Source organism: Trichosurus vulpecula, chromosome 3 (assembly GCF_011100635.1).
Source record: "Trichosurus vulpecula isolate mTriVul1 chromosome 3, mTriVul1.pri, whole genome shotgun sequence".
NCBI lineage: Eukaryota > Metazoa > Chordata > Mammalia > Diprotodontia > Phalangeridae > Trichosurus > Trichosurus vulpecula.
The window spans coordinates 233,183,058-233,200,486 of NC_050575.1; the positions used below are offsets into that span (position 1 = coordinate 233,183,058).

At 36.1% G+C, this 17,429-nt stretch overlaps 1 protein-coding gene across 5 annotated transcripts in view; it reads left to right on the forward strand.

Annotated features, from left to right (window-relative positions):
- KIDINS220 (kinase D interacting substrate 220) overlaps window positions 1-12,105 on the forward strand; it is a 169,062-nt gene extending 156,957 nt beyond the window's left edge. For all 5 annotated transcript variants that reach the window (XM_036748326.1, XM_036748325.1, XM_036748322.1 and 2 more), the window contains 3 exons: window positions 623-721; window positions 5,760-5,996; window positions 8,884-12,105. In XM_036748326.1, coding sequence (XP_036604221.1) covers window positions 623-721; window positions 5,760-5,996; window positions 8,884-10,158 — 1,611 coding nt within the window. In that variant the 3' untranslated portion in view covers window positions 10,159-12,105. The remainder of the gene's footprint in view (window positions 1-622; window positions 722-5,759; window positions 5,997-8,883) is intronic.
- Window positions 12,106-17,429: the final 5,324 nt, after the last annotated feature.

Here is a 17,429-nt window from a genome sequence, read left to right on the forward strand (position 1 = left end):
CATGATGTGAAAGTGAACCTGCATTCTCAAAGACTATCCTCCCTGTGTGCAAGCTCTACTAGTACCTACCAATTTAGAGGGATTTGAAATATAGGACTAGGTGAAAAGCACTCATCCTTGAATCAGCTAGTTGAGTACTAAGAGGGAAACCTGTGAGAAGATTAAAATCAAAGAATGTGACATTTGGGTAAAATGTTTGTTAAGTATTGTGATTTACCTTGGAGGAGTGTTTCCATACTGATGAAGTTAGATTTTTGAATTCACGAAGGATACGATACATTGCCAAAATAAGTAGTAGACATTAAGTGCTATAAGAGTTCAGAGACTGGAAAAGTTTGGAGTGAATGAAGTGGTACGTAAACTGGCCCCTAAAGTGTTAGTAGAATTTAGGTAGGCAGAGATAGAAGAGCTTATGACTTACTCATCTTTTCCCTAATAAAGTACTTTGAAATTGTTGGAATAATATCCAAATTATTAAAGTAAAATGATAATGGATGATGATTCTTCTTTACAACCTTTTCTAGTCTGTAACAGTTATCTTAAAACTAGACTGAATTAGTTCAGAAATCTTTCGTGTTGCTTTTGTGTTTACATGTGTTTATTCAATTTTTAATTTAATCAGGCAAATATTAATGGCCGTGTACTGGCTCAGTGTAACATTGATGAATTGAAGAAAGAAATGAACATGCATTTTGGGGACTGGCATCTTTTCAGAAGTGTGGTAAGATTAAATAATTTTTATTCACTTCTTCATTAAAGGCTATTGAGGAATCAACCAAGCATTTATTAAATATCTCTTCTGTGTCCAGCATTGTGCTCCGTTCTAGGGAGAAAAAAGACAAAAATAAAAAAGCAGCTGCTCTCAAGGAGCTTACTTTCTATCAGGGGGAATATATACACATAGAAATATATAAAGGATACATACAAAATAGTAATTGAATTAGTCCCTGTTATTAATCCAGTAAGAGATAATCCAAGTATTTATTTATTCCTCATATTTGAATAATGTTAATAGGATTTCTAATTTTATATATTGATGTTTGCCAAATCACACCTAAATTTATTTTCAGCATTGATTTTCACCAGAGTTTGAATTACAAATTTCCTCCCCATTTCTACCCTTCCACCCACTCCAAGATGGCATATATTCTGATTGCCCTGTTCCCCAGTCAGCCCTCCCTTCTGTCATCCCACTCCCCCCAATCCATTTTCCCTTACTTTCTTGTAGAGCAAGATAGATTTCTATGCCCCATTGCCTATATATCTTTTTTCCTAGTTGCATGCAAAAACTTTTTTTTGAACATCTGCTTTTAAAACTTTGAGTTCCAAATTCTCTCCCCTCTTCCCTCCCCACCCACCTTCCCTAAGAAGGCAAGCAATTCAGCATAGGCCACATGCTTATCATTATGTAAAACCCTTCCCCAATACTTATGTTGTGAAAGACTAACTATTGTTTTGCTCCTTCCTAACCTATCCCCCTTTATTGAATTTTCTCCCTTGACCCTGTCCCTTTTAGAAAGTGTTTGTTTTTGATTACCTCCTCCCCCTATCTGCCCTCCCTTCTGTCATCCCCCCTTTTTTATCTCCTTCTTCCTTCTTTCCTGTGGGGTAAGATACCCAATTGAGTATGTATGTTATTCCCTCCTCAGGTCAAATCGGATGAGAGCAAGATTCACGCATTCCCCCTCACCTGCTCCCTCTTCCCTTCCTACAGAACTGCTTTTTCTTGCTGCTTTTATGTGAGATAATTTACCCCATTCTATCTCTCCCTTTCTCCCTCTCTCCCTTTCTCAATATATTCCTCTCATCCCTTAATTTGATTTTACTTTTTTAGATATCATCCCTTCATATTCAACTCACCCTGTGCCCTCCGTCTGTGTGTGTGTGTGTGTGTGTGTGTGTGTGTGTGTATACATATGTATGTATGTATATTCCCTTCAGCTACCCTAATACTGAGGTCTCATTAATTATACACATCATCTTTCCGTGTAGGAATGTAAACAAAACAGTTCAACTTTAGTAAGTCGCTTATGATTTCTCTTTCTTGTTTACCTTTTCATGCTTCTCTTGATTCTTGTGTTTGAAAGTCAGATTTTCTATTCAGCTCTGGTCTTTTCACTGAGAAAGCTTGAAAGTCCTCTATTTTTGGCGAAGCCAAGATGGTGGCTGGAAAGCAGGGACTTGCGTGAGCTACCCCCCCAGGTCCCTCCAAAAACCTATAAAAAGATGGCTCTGAACAAAATAGCAGAGGGAAGCAGGGCTCCAGCCCAGGACAGGCTGGATGGTCGCGGGGTAAGGTGTATTGCTCAGGGACCTGGGAGCAGAGCAGAGCCCAGCGTGGGCTGTGCCCAGACCAACCAGATTGGGAGCTGGGCTGAACAGGCCCTAGCAACCTGAATCAGTGAGCTGTGGCAGTTACTAGACTTCTCAACCCACTAACACCAAAGACAACAGAGAAGGCTAGTGGGAAAAGCTGTGGGGGACAGAGTGAAAGGAGTTAGCTGTTTGGCCACTGCCCCAAGGGCGGGGCAGCAGGGTGGTGCAGCTTCAGAGCTACAGCTGCAGTTACTTCCAGCCCCAGGTCCACCTGGCAGGAGGAAGTAAGTGGCAGATCAGAGCAGGAGTGTAGAGCCTGCATAAGATCTGAGTCCAGTCCAGGTTGGCGGTTCTTGGGGGAGGAGGAGTGCTGGTGTAGCAGAGCTGGCTATATAGAAATAGCTCTGGTGCACAGCCACAGATATATGGATTCTGTGAGGACCAACCCTGACATACTGTGCTCTTATCAGCCACCTAAGGGGCAAGGACAACTCCAGGGGACTCACGATGGAGAATGCTATCTTCATCCAGAGAAAGAACTGTGAAGTTTGAATACAGATCGAGGCGCACTACGTGCTCGCCTTTTTTGCTTCTCTTTTGTTTTTGTTTTTGGGTTGTTTTTTTTTTTTTGGTTCTGTTTCTTTTTTCTCATGATTCATTCCATTGGTCAAAATTCTTCTCCACAACTTGACTAGTACATAAATTAATTCAATGCGAGGTTATATATGACAGTTATATGAGATTCCATGCTGTCTTGGGGAGGGAGGGGAGAAAATCTGGAACTCAAAACTATGTAGAACCGTGTGTGGTAAACTAAAAATAAATAAATAAATTTAAAAAAAAAAAAGAAATAGCTCTGAAAACAACAGCGCATCCCCTAAAGCTTGGAATAAAGTACTCTGTGCTCTGCAAGCAGTCATAACCCAACAAAAAACCCAAGGGTCAAGTAGTTGGCTGGGAACATGGCCAGGCAGCAAAACCAGATTCAGACTCAGACTTTGGAATCTTTCTTTGGTGGTGACAAAGAAGACCAAAACATACAGCCAGAAGAAGTCAACAGAGTCAAAGAGCCTACATCAAAAGCCTCCAAGAAAAACATGAACTGGTCTCAGGCCATGGAACAGCTCAAAAAGGATTTGGAAAAGCAAGTTACAGAAATCGAGGAAAAATTGGGAAGAGAAATGAGAATGATGCGAGAAAACCATGAAAAACAAATCAATGACTTGCTAAAGGAGACCCAAAAACATACTGAAGAAAACAACACCTTAAAAAATAGCCTAACTCAAATGACAAAAGAGCTCCAAAAAGCCAATGAGGAGAAGAATGCCTTGAAAGACAGAACTACCCAAATGGAAAAGGAGGTCCAAAAGACCAATGAAAGTCCTCTATTTTATTGAAAATCCATATTTTGCCTTGGAGCATTATACTCAGTTTTGCTGGGTAGGTGATTCTTGGTTTTAATCCCAGCTCCATTGACCTCCGGAATATCATACTCCAAGCTCTTCCATCCCTTAATATAGAAGCTGCTAGATCTTGTGTTATCCTGATTGTGTTTCCAAGATACTCAAATTGTTTCTTTCTGGCTGCCTGCAGTATTTTCTCCTTGACCTGGGAGCTCTGGAATTTGGCGACAGTATTCCTAGGAGTTTTCTTTTTGGGATCTTTTTCAGGAGGTGATTGTTGGAGTCTTTCCATTTTACCCTCTGGTTCTAGAATATCAGGGCAGTTCTCCTTGATAATTTCTTGAAAGATGATAACCTAGGCTCTTTTTTTGATCTTGTCTTTCAGGTAGTCCAATAATTTTTAAATGATCTCTCCTGGATCTGTTTTCCAGGTCAGTGGTTTTTGCAGTGAGATATTTCACATTGTCTTCCATTTTTGCATTTCTTTGGTTCAGTTTTATAATATCTTGATTTCTCATCAAGTCACTAGCTTCCACTTGCTCCAATCTAATTTTTAAGGTAGTATTTTTTTCAGTGGTCTTTTGGACCTCCTTTTCCATTTGGCTAATTCTGCCTTTCAAGGCATTCTTCTCCTCATTGGCTTTTTGGAGCTCTTTTGCCATTTGAGTTAGTCTATTTTTTAAGGTGTTACTTTCTTCAGTATGTTTTTGGTTCTCCTTTAGCAAGTCATTGACTTGTTTTTCATGGTTCTCTCACATCACTCTCATTTCTCTTCCCAGTTTTTCCTCTACTTCTCTTACTTGCTTTTCCAAATCCTTTTTGAGCTGTTCCATGGCCTGAGACCAGTTCATGTTTTTGTTGGAGGCTTTTGATGTAGGCTCTTTGACTTTGTTGACTTCTTCTGGCTGTATGTTTTGGTCTTTTTTGTCACCAAAGAAAGATTCCAAAGTCTGAGTCTGAATCTGAGTCTGTTTTCACTGCCTGGCCATGTTTCCAGCCAACTACTTGACTCTTGAGTTTTTTGTTGGGGTATGACTGCTTGTAGAGTAGAGCGTACTTTGTTCCAAGCTTGAGGGGCTGCGCTATTGTTTTCAGAGCTATTTCTACACAGGAAGCTCTGCCACACCAGCATGCCTCCTCCCTCAAGAACTGCCAACTCGGACTTACACTCAGATCTTCGGCAGGCTCTGCACCCCTGCTCTGATCTGCCACTTAATTCCTCCCACCAGGTGGGCCTGGGGCTGGAAGCAACTGCATCTGTAGTTCTGTAAGCAGCTTTGGAGCTGCACCACCTCCACTGCCCCCAGGGCAGTAGCCAAACCTCGAACTCTTTTCACTCTGTCCCTGCAGTTTTTCCCACTAGCCTTCTCTGTTGTCTTTGGTGTTTGTGGGTTGAGAAGTCTGGTAACTGCCACAGCTCACTGATTCAGGGTGCTAGGGCCTGTTCTCCCTGTCTCCTGGTCTGGTTGGTCCCGGCATGGCCCACGCTGGGCTCTGCTCCACTCCCAGCGCCCTGCAGTAGACCTTACCCAGCGACCATCCAGGCTGTCCGGGGTTGGAGCCCTGCTTTCCTCTGGTATTTTGTGGGTTTTGCAGTTCTAGAATTTGTTCAGAGCCATTTTTATAGGTGTTTGGAGGGTCCTGGGGGAGAGTTTTAGGCAAGTCCCTGCTTTCCAGCCACCATCTTGGCTGTGCCCTAAATTTATTTTATACGGAAGTTTAGTTTATAGCACCTTTGTTCATTTTCCTGACTTGTGTTAAATATCATTGTTTTCTTCATCCCAATTTTATTTCAAAGTAATACTGATAATATGGTGGACATATTATAAGGCAGTGTTGCCCTTAATTTAAAATGTTCAGTATCTATTACATTATTACTTACCAAAGGCATTATAGGTAGCCATATATTCTGTTTGCAATTTGTTTAAAATGTATTTTCAGATTTTCTGCTGTCTAATATAACTGGGAATTTTAAAAATAACTTTTAAGGCCTGGTTTTCCATTAGCACTACTAATATTAGTTTTCCTTGTTTTGTTAAGGTACTTGATATGAGAAGTGCAGAAAACCAGCCAATTCCTGAAGAATCACACGTAATGTCGGATCACAGTGATATCTCCGTCCCTCATGGCGAATCTCTTCGTCGCTCATTACATAATGAATTGCCACATACAGAGCTTTCTAGTCACGCTCCCTACACATTGAACTTCAGTTTTGAAGAACTCAACACTCTTGGTCTTGATGAAGCTCCTCCACGCCACAGTAATTTAAGTTGGCAGGTACTTATTAAATTTTTGCCTTTAGTGTCTGAAGTAAAAGGAAAATGAATTATTTGTTGGGAAAATATTGGTCATATTTCATTCCTTTTGGTATTTTCATATTGGATTAGATTAAGTGATAAATGGTTAAAACATTACAGAACTGTATATACACAAAGTAGTAAAAGAACTATAGAAGCTTATCATAATCACACTTTCTCATCTGATGTTAAATATAACTGGAAATATTAAAAACAGTGACAGATATTTTAGCGTGCAGGCTCTTTGGATGCGCTACAAAAAGGGAAGGAAGAGGACAGGTGAAGAGCAGGAAAAGGAAGAGGAAAGAGAGTAACAAAAAAGGATGAATGAGGGAAAGAAGAGTCAGAAGGAATACATGAGCAGGATTCAGGAAATGAAGGAAAGACAAGGGAAAAGACAAAAGGATAAATGTGAGAGAATGAAAAATAGAAATCATCTATGAGGAATCTCAATTTAAAGGAAAAAATATTCAGGAGAAGCAGTTCATTTAATGCATGGTAGGTCTACTATTATTTAATAAGGATAATTTTTCGGGAACCAATTGGGAAATATTTTTATTCATTTCTCTTGTATTTCCTTCTTTAAAAAATTTCTACCTCCCATTGTTCCTTTTTCATTTTTTCTTCCTTTCATTATAAATTGTTGGAGTCTAGTCTTTAATGCCTGTCTACTCAAGGCCAAAGCTCAATTTTTTTAAAGTTAGAAAATAGAGTTTTTTAAAAATATTCTGTTACTTGAATTTTTTAAAAAGACTAATTAAAGGAGAGAATAGGTCAAAACTTTATTCTACTTCCCTTATTCCTCTCCCACCCTCCCAACCTGATTAGCTCCTTTTCTTCCTTCTGGGTTGTCTTCATTGTCTTTAGAATTCATCTGTATTCTATGCTTCACGTTTCTTACAGTGACCTAAAATCTGACCTTTCTTTAAATTTCAGTGGCAGAACTTTTGTAATTAGTGTCAGATGTGAGTAAATATAAGAAGGGAAACAAAACATTTCTCCCTCATTGAGGGCTCACTGTATTGCTTCCACATACTTTTTACCTTTTTTTCTCTAGTTTTTCCTTACCCCTTTCCTTTGATTCTATGCCTGTTTTCCACCTCCATATTTTCCTTGTCACTTATTCGATCCTTTTAAAATTTAAAGTAACTCTGATCTCTTATCTGGGCTGCACTTATAGAAGCATCCAAAATGAAAAATTTTAATAGTCCTACAGTGCCATGGATCAGAAAACATGGAGTATTATTTTTAATTCTGAATTTCACGCATCAGGAAAGACACTAACAGAAAATTACACCTAGAGAAGGGCTACCAAAATGGTGAGGAGACATAAAGTCTTGTTGTGAAATAGTTGAAGGAAGTTAGGAAATTTATTCTGAAGAAGAGAAGACTTTGGGGAACAGCTGGATTTTGATTGCTATCTTCAAATATTTAAAGAACTATATGAAAGGGAGATTATATTTATTCTATTTTACTATAGAGGTAAGAACTATAAGTAACAGGTGAATGTCATAGTAGGCAGATTTTGACTCACTATAAGAATTTGCTGTCACTTGGAGCTATTTAAAAATGGAATTAAACAGCTTCCTGAGACAGTGATTTCCCAATTACTGGAGGTGTTCAAAGAGAGAGTTGGTTACTACTTTAGGGAATATTAAGAAGGATTGTTTCATTTTCAAATTAAATATTAAAAAGGATTCATTCACAGACAAGGTTTTTTTTTTCTTCATGACAGTAGCAGCTCTTGAGAATTCTCTGATTCCAAGTTGATTTGGACACCTGTTCTCTCTTGCTTCATCTATCTTTTTTTAAAAATGCAACTCTAAGCCTTATAGCTCCTTTCTCTTGTTCTTCTGCATCTTTTATTCACTTTATATGTTTTTCCTTGTATCCTTTTCCTCCCTGAATTTGGCACTTGACAGGAAAAGTACAGTCACAAGCAAGTAATATTGGTTATTCTTTGTGTTTAACACTGTACAGTATACAGTAACAGTCCGTATGTTACGACCCTGTGACTTAGTTGATGTTCGTACATTGTGTGTAATTTTCCTCCACTGATACACAACTTAATCCATCTATAGCTTATGATTTTAGAGACTTGTCTAAAGTTCAGAGTGATAGTATGTAGGACTACAATTTATCTTCTTTTTAAAATTTTTTTTCAGTTAAAAAAATCCCACCCCCCCCCCCTTAAAAAAAGAAAGAAAAACAAAACTCTTGTAATAAATATGTATTAGCAAGAAAACATTTAGGATATTCCCATATACCCTAATGAACCTATGCCCCAGTGTGCACTTAGAGGTCATCACCTTTCTTATCAGGGAGTGTTTTAGGTTGCTTCATTATAAGTTCTCTGGAATCCTAATTAGTCATTACATTGACCAGAATTCTTAAATCTTTCAAAGTTGTTAGACAAGTAACTTCTGAAACGATGTTGAAAACTGATATTTTAACGTTAAAATATTTCTTATCTCTTTCTCCTGCTTTTTTCCCTTTCTTCCATGACACTATTTTATTAGTCTTTATTAACTTTTAATCGACTAAAGTGACAGTTTGTAGATATAAAAAGAAAGTGCCAAGATTGTTTGCTGATGCAAGTGCTGATTACTATATATTTTAAAATACTACTTTAAATGAATTTGCTAAAAATCTTTACATAAAATAATTTTAAAATAATGTCAGAATTGAAAAATTTCTAAAACTTCTTGAGCCATAGAACTTAAATGGAATAACATTAATTTTTCATAATATGCTGATAATTTTAAGTGACTTTTGAGAACTCCAGGATTTCAAAATTCCTGGATTTGTTGTTATTCTTTATTGCTTAGTTGAATGCTTAAAGTATTTTCTTTTTTCTGTCTTCACAGTCACAAACTCGCAGAACCCCAAGTCTTTCAAGTCTCAATTCACAGGATTCCAGTATTGAAATCTCAAAGCTTACTGATAAGGTTCAGGCAGAGTATAGAGATGCCTATAGAGAATATATTGCTCAGATGTCTCAGCTAGAAGGGGGCGCAAGTTCTGCAACAATTAGTGGCAGATCTTCTCCACACAGCACAGGGCTATACTATATGGGTCAGAGTTCATCAGGGGGCTCCATTCATTCCTCTATAGAGCAAGAAAAAGGAAAGGATAGTGAACTGAAACAAGATGATGCAAGGAAGTCATTTTTGATCAAGAGGGGAGATGTTATAGATTATTCATCTTCAGGTGTTTCCACTAATGATGCATCTCCTTTGGATCCCATCACTGAAGAAGATGAAAAATCTGATCAGTCTGGAAGTAAGCTTCTTCCAGGAAAGAAATCTTCAGAAAGACCAAGCCTCTTCCAGACAGATTTGAAACTAAAAGGAAGTGGGCTGCGCTATCAAAAACTTCCAAGTGATGAAGACGAGTCTGGGACAGAAGAATCAGATAATACTCCACTTCTCAAAGAAGATAAAGATAAAAAAGCAGAAGGGAAAGTAGATAGAATACCTAAATCTCCAGAACAAAACACAGAGCCTATTAGAACCTTCATTAAAGCAAAAGAGTATTTATCAGATGCCCTCCTAGATAAAAAAGATTCCTCTGATTCAGGAGTAAGGTCTAATGAAAGTTCTCCAAATCATTCCCTTCACAATGAAGTTGCTGATGATTCTCATCTTGAAAAGGCCAACCTCATAGAACTTGAAGATGACAGCCACAGTGGAAAACAGGGAATACCACACAGCTTAAGTGGCCTTCAGGATCCAGTTGTAGCACGTATGTCCATTTGCTCAGAAGACAAGAAGAGTCCTTCAGAATGCAGCTTGATAGCTAGTAGCCCTGAGGAAAATTGGCCAGGTATAACTGTCCAAAAAGGCTATAACTTGAATCGAACACCCAGTACTGTGACCCTAAATAACAACAGTGCTCCATCCAATAGAGCTAACCAAAATTTTGAAGAAACAGAAGGAATTAGGGATACTTCTCAAGTTATTTTGCGGCCTGGTTCCAGTTCTAACTCAAGTGGTATTCAGAATGAAAATCTAAAAAGCATGACCCATAAAAGAAGCCAACGTTCAAGTTATGCAAGGCTTTCAAAAGATTCTTCAGAGCTTCTTACGGTGACCTCTTCTGACACTGCAGGTTTTGGTGAAGAAAGAGAAAGCATTCTTTAAGGGAAACAAGAAGAAAAAATCATTATTATTATGCCTCCAAGTCAAGATTTTCTTAAAAGTCCATCAAACAAGAATTTAGTAGTTAGTTTTAAGAACTTTTAGGAAATAAAAGATTGTCCTGTAATTAAAAGAATGGAATTCCATTTTTATTTTTAAAAATTTTTGTGGTTATCTGGCTCCATGTATTTTAAAGTGAAAATCTAAGGCTAAATCTGAGAGTAATGAACCTTTTGTTAAATCTTAAAAACATTGTTTCCAAATGTAAAGAAAATGAGACTATTATACTTCCCTTTTAGAAAACAAAATTTGCTTGTTGGGAGACTGCAATAATGTGTAAAATTGAGCAATCCATAAATCCAGTCTTGCAAGCGTTTTTTAAGGCACCTTTATGTGCAGAGCCTTATGCTGTGCTCTGGGCTTTAAAAAAAAAAAGACAGTACAAATAGACCCTGAACTAAAAGCAGCTAACATTCCATTGACAGCCATTGTTGAGACATTTTTCTGCATGAAAAAATAAATATTCCCAATGGTTACATTTTGAAGCACTAAACAGATAATTTAGTAGGACTTTAAGAAAGTAACTTAATAGTGCCCAGGGATAGGCCCAGGGAAGCTTTGATTTTATCTTTCCTTTTTTCCATGCTTCTTGATTGAGATTCTTTATATTACTGAAGACCTGGAAGTAGGTATACCTAATATTAGCCAGAGTGGGTGCATTGTACTTTGTTATTCACAACCCTGAATTTAACATTCAACTCATCTGTTGGTTCAAGAGCTAAGCTAATGAAAACACACTTAGCTATAATGGCATTTCATGAGTCAGAACCAGAATATGGTACCTTTTTCCCTAATGTACTTGACTTTTCCACTGTGTTGATATGTTTAATTAATTATATAGCCACTTACAAAAAAAATATAGCAGCCCACTAGTAATTGTGTTTTTAACCATTATGACTATTTCATCCAATAAGTATTATGTGCTTCCTTTGAACAAAGAATTATACTAAAATCTAGCTGGGGAGACATAAGCATATAAGAAGCATGCCAGTATTTCTTGAATGAATGAGTAAATTGAACTATTTGTACATGAAACAATTACATAATAATTCAAGATAATGTATTCTTAGAAGATAAAAATATCCATCACTGAAAGGAAATGCACCCATTTTATTTATTCCTAAACTTGCATCATTTTTTTCTTATTTGGGGAGGAAAGCATCATGGAACCTTTAATTTAAACCTCTGTAACAAAGCAGGACAGAAATGTTCAAAGTCAATGTGAATATAAAAAATCTAGATTCCATTTACATTGGTATTCCCACATTTACTGGAATATCTATATTTGTGTGGATTAGTAAGTATATCACAATCACCTAGTGATTTGCTGTAGGCTTTAGAAGTAACTTTTTATTTATGCAGCACACACCTGATAGTCACAACTAGGAAGAAATACATATGTGCAAAGTATAAGGATCATATGGTTTTAGTTGAATAATCTTATTGTGATGGGTACTTAATAGTCAATATCTTTTCATTAATATAATAAGTGAATCATTAGCTGGACTGGAATCTTTCAATTATGGTACTAAGTAGTGGCTCCCTTGTGGCACCTAGTGAAGACTGCATTATTGTTGTGTGTTATCTAATAACTCATAAAATAATTATTTTATGCTATCTTTCATCAAAAGAAGTATTTATCCAGTTACAAAACAAAAGGACTAGGCTGGTTATTGACAGATTATTGGCTTTTAGAATTTAATAATCAGCACATTGATCTGCGAAATTCTGTGAGTAGTTTAGGCCAACTATTTCATTCCTTTTAGATGAGTAATTGTCGTATCAGTGTCACTTTAACACATGCCTTACCCTCGAAGTGAATTTGCATGGTTTTCAGAACTTAAGAATCAAGTGTGTAGATTTAGAAAACAATAAAAAATTGACATGCTATTTTTGACTCGAGTATTTATTTATTGTAATGATAATTCATACTCTGAGCTGTTTGTATGTTTGCTTTTTTATGACATTGATATACTTTACATGTTCAATTTGACATTAATTTACTTGTCTAGAGTCTTTACCAATAGTTATTCCTGTGATTGAACCAATCATTTAGGTAAATGACTTAAAAGTATTTGGTGATTAACCCTTCTAGTGCACGGTTACACTAATGAGCTAAAAAATTCAATATGTACCAACTAACATACAGTGCAGCCCTACAGCTACAGCCCCAGAAGTAGCTTACTCACCAGTAGGACTCTAGGGAAAATAAATCACTGTTCATTTCTATGACTTTCACCCTAGAAAAGTATACTTTGTGGTAAAGATGGAAAAATTATTTGTTAAAAACAGTAAGAGTTCACTTTTCTCAGTGTAGTTACTAGTACTTCTCCAAAATTTATACTCCATTTAGCCATTCCTGAGTTGTAGGTTAATTTCTTCCTTCTTATTGCTATGCTCAGAAAAGTGGATATAAAAGGAATTCTGAATACTTTTACTTTAGCCACAAATAATTTTCTGGTCATAGCATGATCTCTGAGCACTTGCCTCTATCTTAGCGAGATGGTAATATTCACATGAATGATACATTACTTCTGGGAAAAAAATCCTGTATCTTATAGATGACTTAGCTATCACATTTACAGATGGTTATACAAAATATTACATGATGTAAAACTTTAAAAGTGTCATAACTATTTAATCACTTTTTTATTATCTTGAAAGAAAAGGTCTTATATTCTCATGTTACTTTTGTATAATGGTTAAAATAATTTTCTCTGCCCAAATAATTGTTTTAGCAAGTTATCTACCAAAAGTCTACTAATAACTTTATTATTGATTATAAAAATGTTTTGCATGTTTTATTCCTACAATAGTATTGATCTTTAATATGTCATTTTTCTTATAAAAGCTAACCTTGAGGAAATATTTTTGAATGAGGAGACTATTAACTTTTCTCCTTTATGATTGACTACGATAACAAGTGTAAGAACCTACATAATATCTCTGGTTATACTAGGGATTCTCAGCCTGTTTGGAATGACTATAAAGTTTAGTAGCTTCAGAAAAATACTTGCTGGGTGAAATTGATTCTTGTGAGAGTAAGTCACTAAAAGGAAGGGTGAGAGTTAGAGGAGTAGTACTCCTTTCATTTCTGTGTGTGAATGGTATTGAAGCAGTGTGAAAAAATTAAAGTAAGAAAAAACTAAAAATTTAATGTGCAGTGAAGTTAGACAATGTGGATTTCTACAACTAACTTTTAAATATTCAAGAGCTGATTGCTTAGGTCCCTAGCTTTTCTTTATTTCTTGGCTTTTTGCCATTTCTGCTTGTTTAAATATCTCCCAGAGAGTATGCAAAGGGGAAAAGTAAAAGGAGATAAAATATAAACCATTTTTGCAAGTTTTTTTTTTCTAAGAAATGCCCTGGCCTGGAAAATCTGAAACCCTGGATAAAAATTAGACTTTTGGATTTCCCTATTCCAGTACTCCTGTTTTCTACTGGCAGGGAAAATGCAGAATTTATTATAAAAATGTAAATGAAAGGAAAAGACAGTCTTACATAGAGCAGTGTGCCTGATCTGTGGATATGAACATTTAAGTGTTCATGGTGGAAAAGGTTGAGAATCTCTGGGTAAAACCACCTAAGGAATAGAGAGATCATCTTAGTATCTTACATAATTTTAACCCCTTTCATGCCTAGGAAGAAAATGACATCCAAGGTAATGGCATCTGAAAAAGGAGAATTCAGTCTGAATAAAGGTATGTGGAAGTCAAACTACTGTATCCAAATTTTCAAAGTCCTATGATTAAAAAAAAATAGATTTTAGGAGTGTTTGAAGATAGTTCTTTGTAATTGAGTAGTTCTCTATCCTATAATTCAGTTAAATGTCTATTCTACAGTCTCATTAGAGATATAAGAAATATCCAAAATAAGTGTCATACGTTGACTCCTACATCATAAAGTTGTGGGAACCACTTATGGTAGACTGTGAATATAAAGAGTGTAAAATATTTAGTTGTGTCAGTTATGTTATACCATGGGGATAAAGCAGTGATAAAATACCAGACTCCAATGACATCTCAAAAACTGTATGCTAAACTTATTACCACATGCATAAAACATTTTGAAGGAAAAATATAAATCTTTTTCTCTAAACCAGTCTACAGGACAAGCACATATATGTATAGATGTTATAGTCAGCTAAGGTCAGATCATGACATCCACAAAGTCCAGCTTCTAGCCAATCAGAACTAATTGATTGCTAGCCCCTAGTTCAGTATAAAACAGTTTTGTTGAGTGTGTATATATAATGAGTATTGTATTTCTTTCCTTCTCAATGGATGGGGTAGGGAGGGAGAGAATTTGGAACTAGAAAAAGAAAAAAAGAAAAGTCTAAGCCTACACAATTAAAAACCTGGGGTTGGAACCCATACTTTCCAATTCCAAGATGATTACTCTATATGTTTGACTGAAGTGGACTTTAGTGGACTTAATTAAGCTGTATGTTAGAATATGATTATTAAATAAAGATGATAAAAAATTATTTAAAAAGGAAAATATACATATAGGTAAAAAATATAACTGTAGCTGTAATATTAAACGTATTTAAGAATGTGTTAAAAATTCCGAGTAATTTATATAAAAACCTTCACACTCCATTCAAGTTGTTATCTGCTTATATTGAGCTGAAGTATGTTGTAGGTAAAATCTATAACACAGTCATTCTAGTACTTGAATAAGAAGTCTCTCAGATGCTGTCTGAAGTAGCCTTGATTTCTAATGAATTCCATGATGTGACAAACGGTGAGGTTCCAATGTAGTCCTGTTTTTGAGAGGAGAATAGTTACAGAAATGTTGGCAAGGGATAAATCAACATACAAATTGTAGCTGTTAACAAAAAAAAACCCATTGAATAACTAACATATGATAAGCTTCCTAATTTAGTCTAATTGGAAAGGTCAACCAGAATTTCAATTTAAACATCTTGAATCATGCTCTGATTATCTTCAAGTAATTTTATCAAACTTCTTACAAAATTTTAAGATGTAGTCATGTTATCTGCTTAAAATAACAGAAAATAACACTTTTAATTAGCATAATTTGCATGCAGTTGGTGTGCTGAAGTCCTTGAAAATTTTTTCTCTTTAAGCAGGTTAGATATGTCCTCATCAATCTCTTGATAGCGCTATAAATCTGTGACACCACCCCAAATAATTGCACCCTCTGGATTGTTGGAGCCTGAATTAATGTTGTATTAATGTAAAGCAAATTAGGCTGTGTTTCTCAGTATTACATAAAGTAAGGAGTGATAGAGAACTATTAAGAACAAGGAAGGATACTGTTAGCCAGGTGATAGTAATCATTTTGTAACTTGCATTTTCTTTATACTTGCTCTTCTGTTTGCTATCAAGGCAAAGTGGATTCTATCTCTTTATTACTATCCTATCTACTGAGCAAAGCAATATTGCTTTCTCTCCCTATTGACAAATAACTTTTCCTGACAGTTGATTCTTCTCTCCAAAAATAACTGAGAAAAGAAGAGGCTGCCTTGCCAATGAATAATCCTGCTATCCAATGGAGCTGAGAAGAAAGACAAATCAAATTTAACCGTAGTTATTTTTTGTAGTGTAGCAGTTGAGTTAATAAAGTTTTTCTTAAAACCAAGTGTTTTTAAGCAGCATAAAATTTTGAGACAAGTGCAGATTTATGATAGCATGTATGCAATCTAGATATAAACCAACATTTCTTCTTCTTTTTCATATTTTCATGCCAAAATTTTAATAAAAGTATGTATTTCTAACCATTAACTTTCTGATCCCTGTTCAGTGCAAGTATTTGTCTCCCTGGCACCCTCAGATTGCACTTTCATTCCAACTAAATTTTCTTTGCTTTAACTTTTAAGGTTGCTTATTATTCTCTTTAACTTATTTCAATATTTTGATCCAACTTTCCACTTTTCACATGTATTCCTCCTTTTTTCCATTTGGAAAGATTTAAGTGAGGCAGTTCTGATTAAACTACTACTTTGCATTGGTTTGAAAATCAAACTAAATCTTTTGGAGAAAACTTGGTAGCGAATGTAGCACCTGTCTCCAAATACTAGAAGGTGATCATTTGGTGGAAAAATTGGACTAATTCTGCTAGGTCCCAGAAAAGAGAATTAAGACAAGTAGGTAGAAGTTTCAGAGGGAGATACTGTTTCAACATAGTAAAAAAGAAAACAAAAGCAGCATGCATGATGACTAAGGAGTGTTAGCCTTGGAGTCAGGAGGACCTCGGTTCAAATCCTTTCTCTGAAACATACTAGCTTCATTACTGTTGGCAAATCATTTAATCTTTTAATTTGAGATTATTGTTACTGACAAGTTGCTTAGTTGAACATCTGGAGGGAATTTCCATGCTGGGAATTCCTTATACCAATGAAATCTTAGGCCAGAATCTAATTAGAAAGGGAAACTACTTTAACAGTTAATTCTGTCTGAAAAACTAATGAGGTGGAAATCATCCAGAGAGGGGCAACTGGAAAAGCCTCAGCACCATGCCTTATCATTTCAAGAAGCTAGAGATGTTAAGAGAAACCTTGGAAGAGACATAAAAGCCATCTTTAAATATTTGAAAGGTGGTCTTGCAGTGAGTGGTAAGGTTTTGCTTGACCCTAGATGGCAGAGGTAGGAGAAATTGGTCAAAATTTTATTGGTTGTTGTAGAGAGAGATTTAGGTTTGAAAGCATCTACCATTTTATATTATCCAAACTCTTTTTCCCCATTAATGTGCATAATTGAGAATTGACTATACCAAAATTTCATGTAATAAGCAATCTTTCTCCTAGAGGGATTTGACCTACTTATGATTCACTTCTTTAGAGTTCATTTAAAATTTAACATAGTTTTATGGGCTTTTGAATTTCTGCTCTTGTTGCTGTTATTCCCACCACAGCAGATCTGTTTTTAAAAAACAAACAAACAAACAATACAAGCTTTGTTACTTGCTTGTTCCATTCCACTCCTTTCAAGGCAAGTTAGTTGAGGTATATCGAGACTGTCAGAAACCTCAGCTTCCAGCATACTTACTTTCTTTCCTATAACATTGGCAAAAACCAACAGAGATCAGTGAGATGCCCAATCCTCTCCTTGCTGGGGGGTGGGAGGAACCTGCCATGCCCTTGGCTGATGTCAGTCATGCTGCACTTCACTCCTCTTTACCCCCCTCCTCCACAACTTCCTAGCCAACTGTATTGCTGCCTTTCTTTACCCCTATGCTCCTGGGACTGT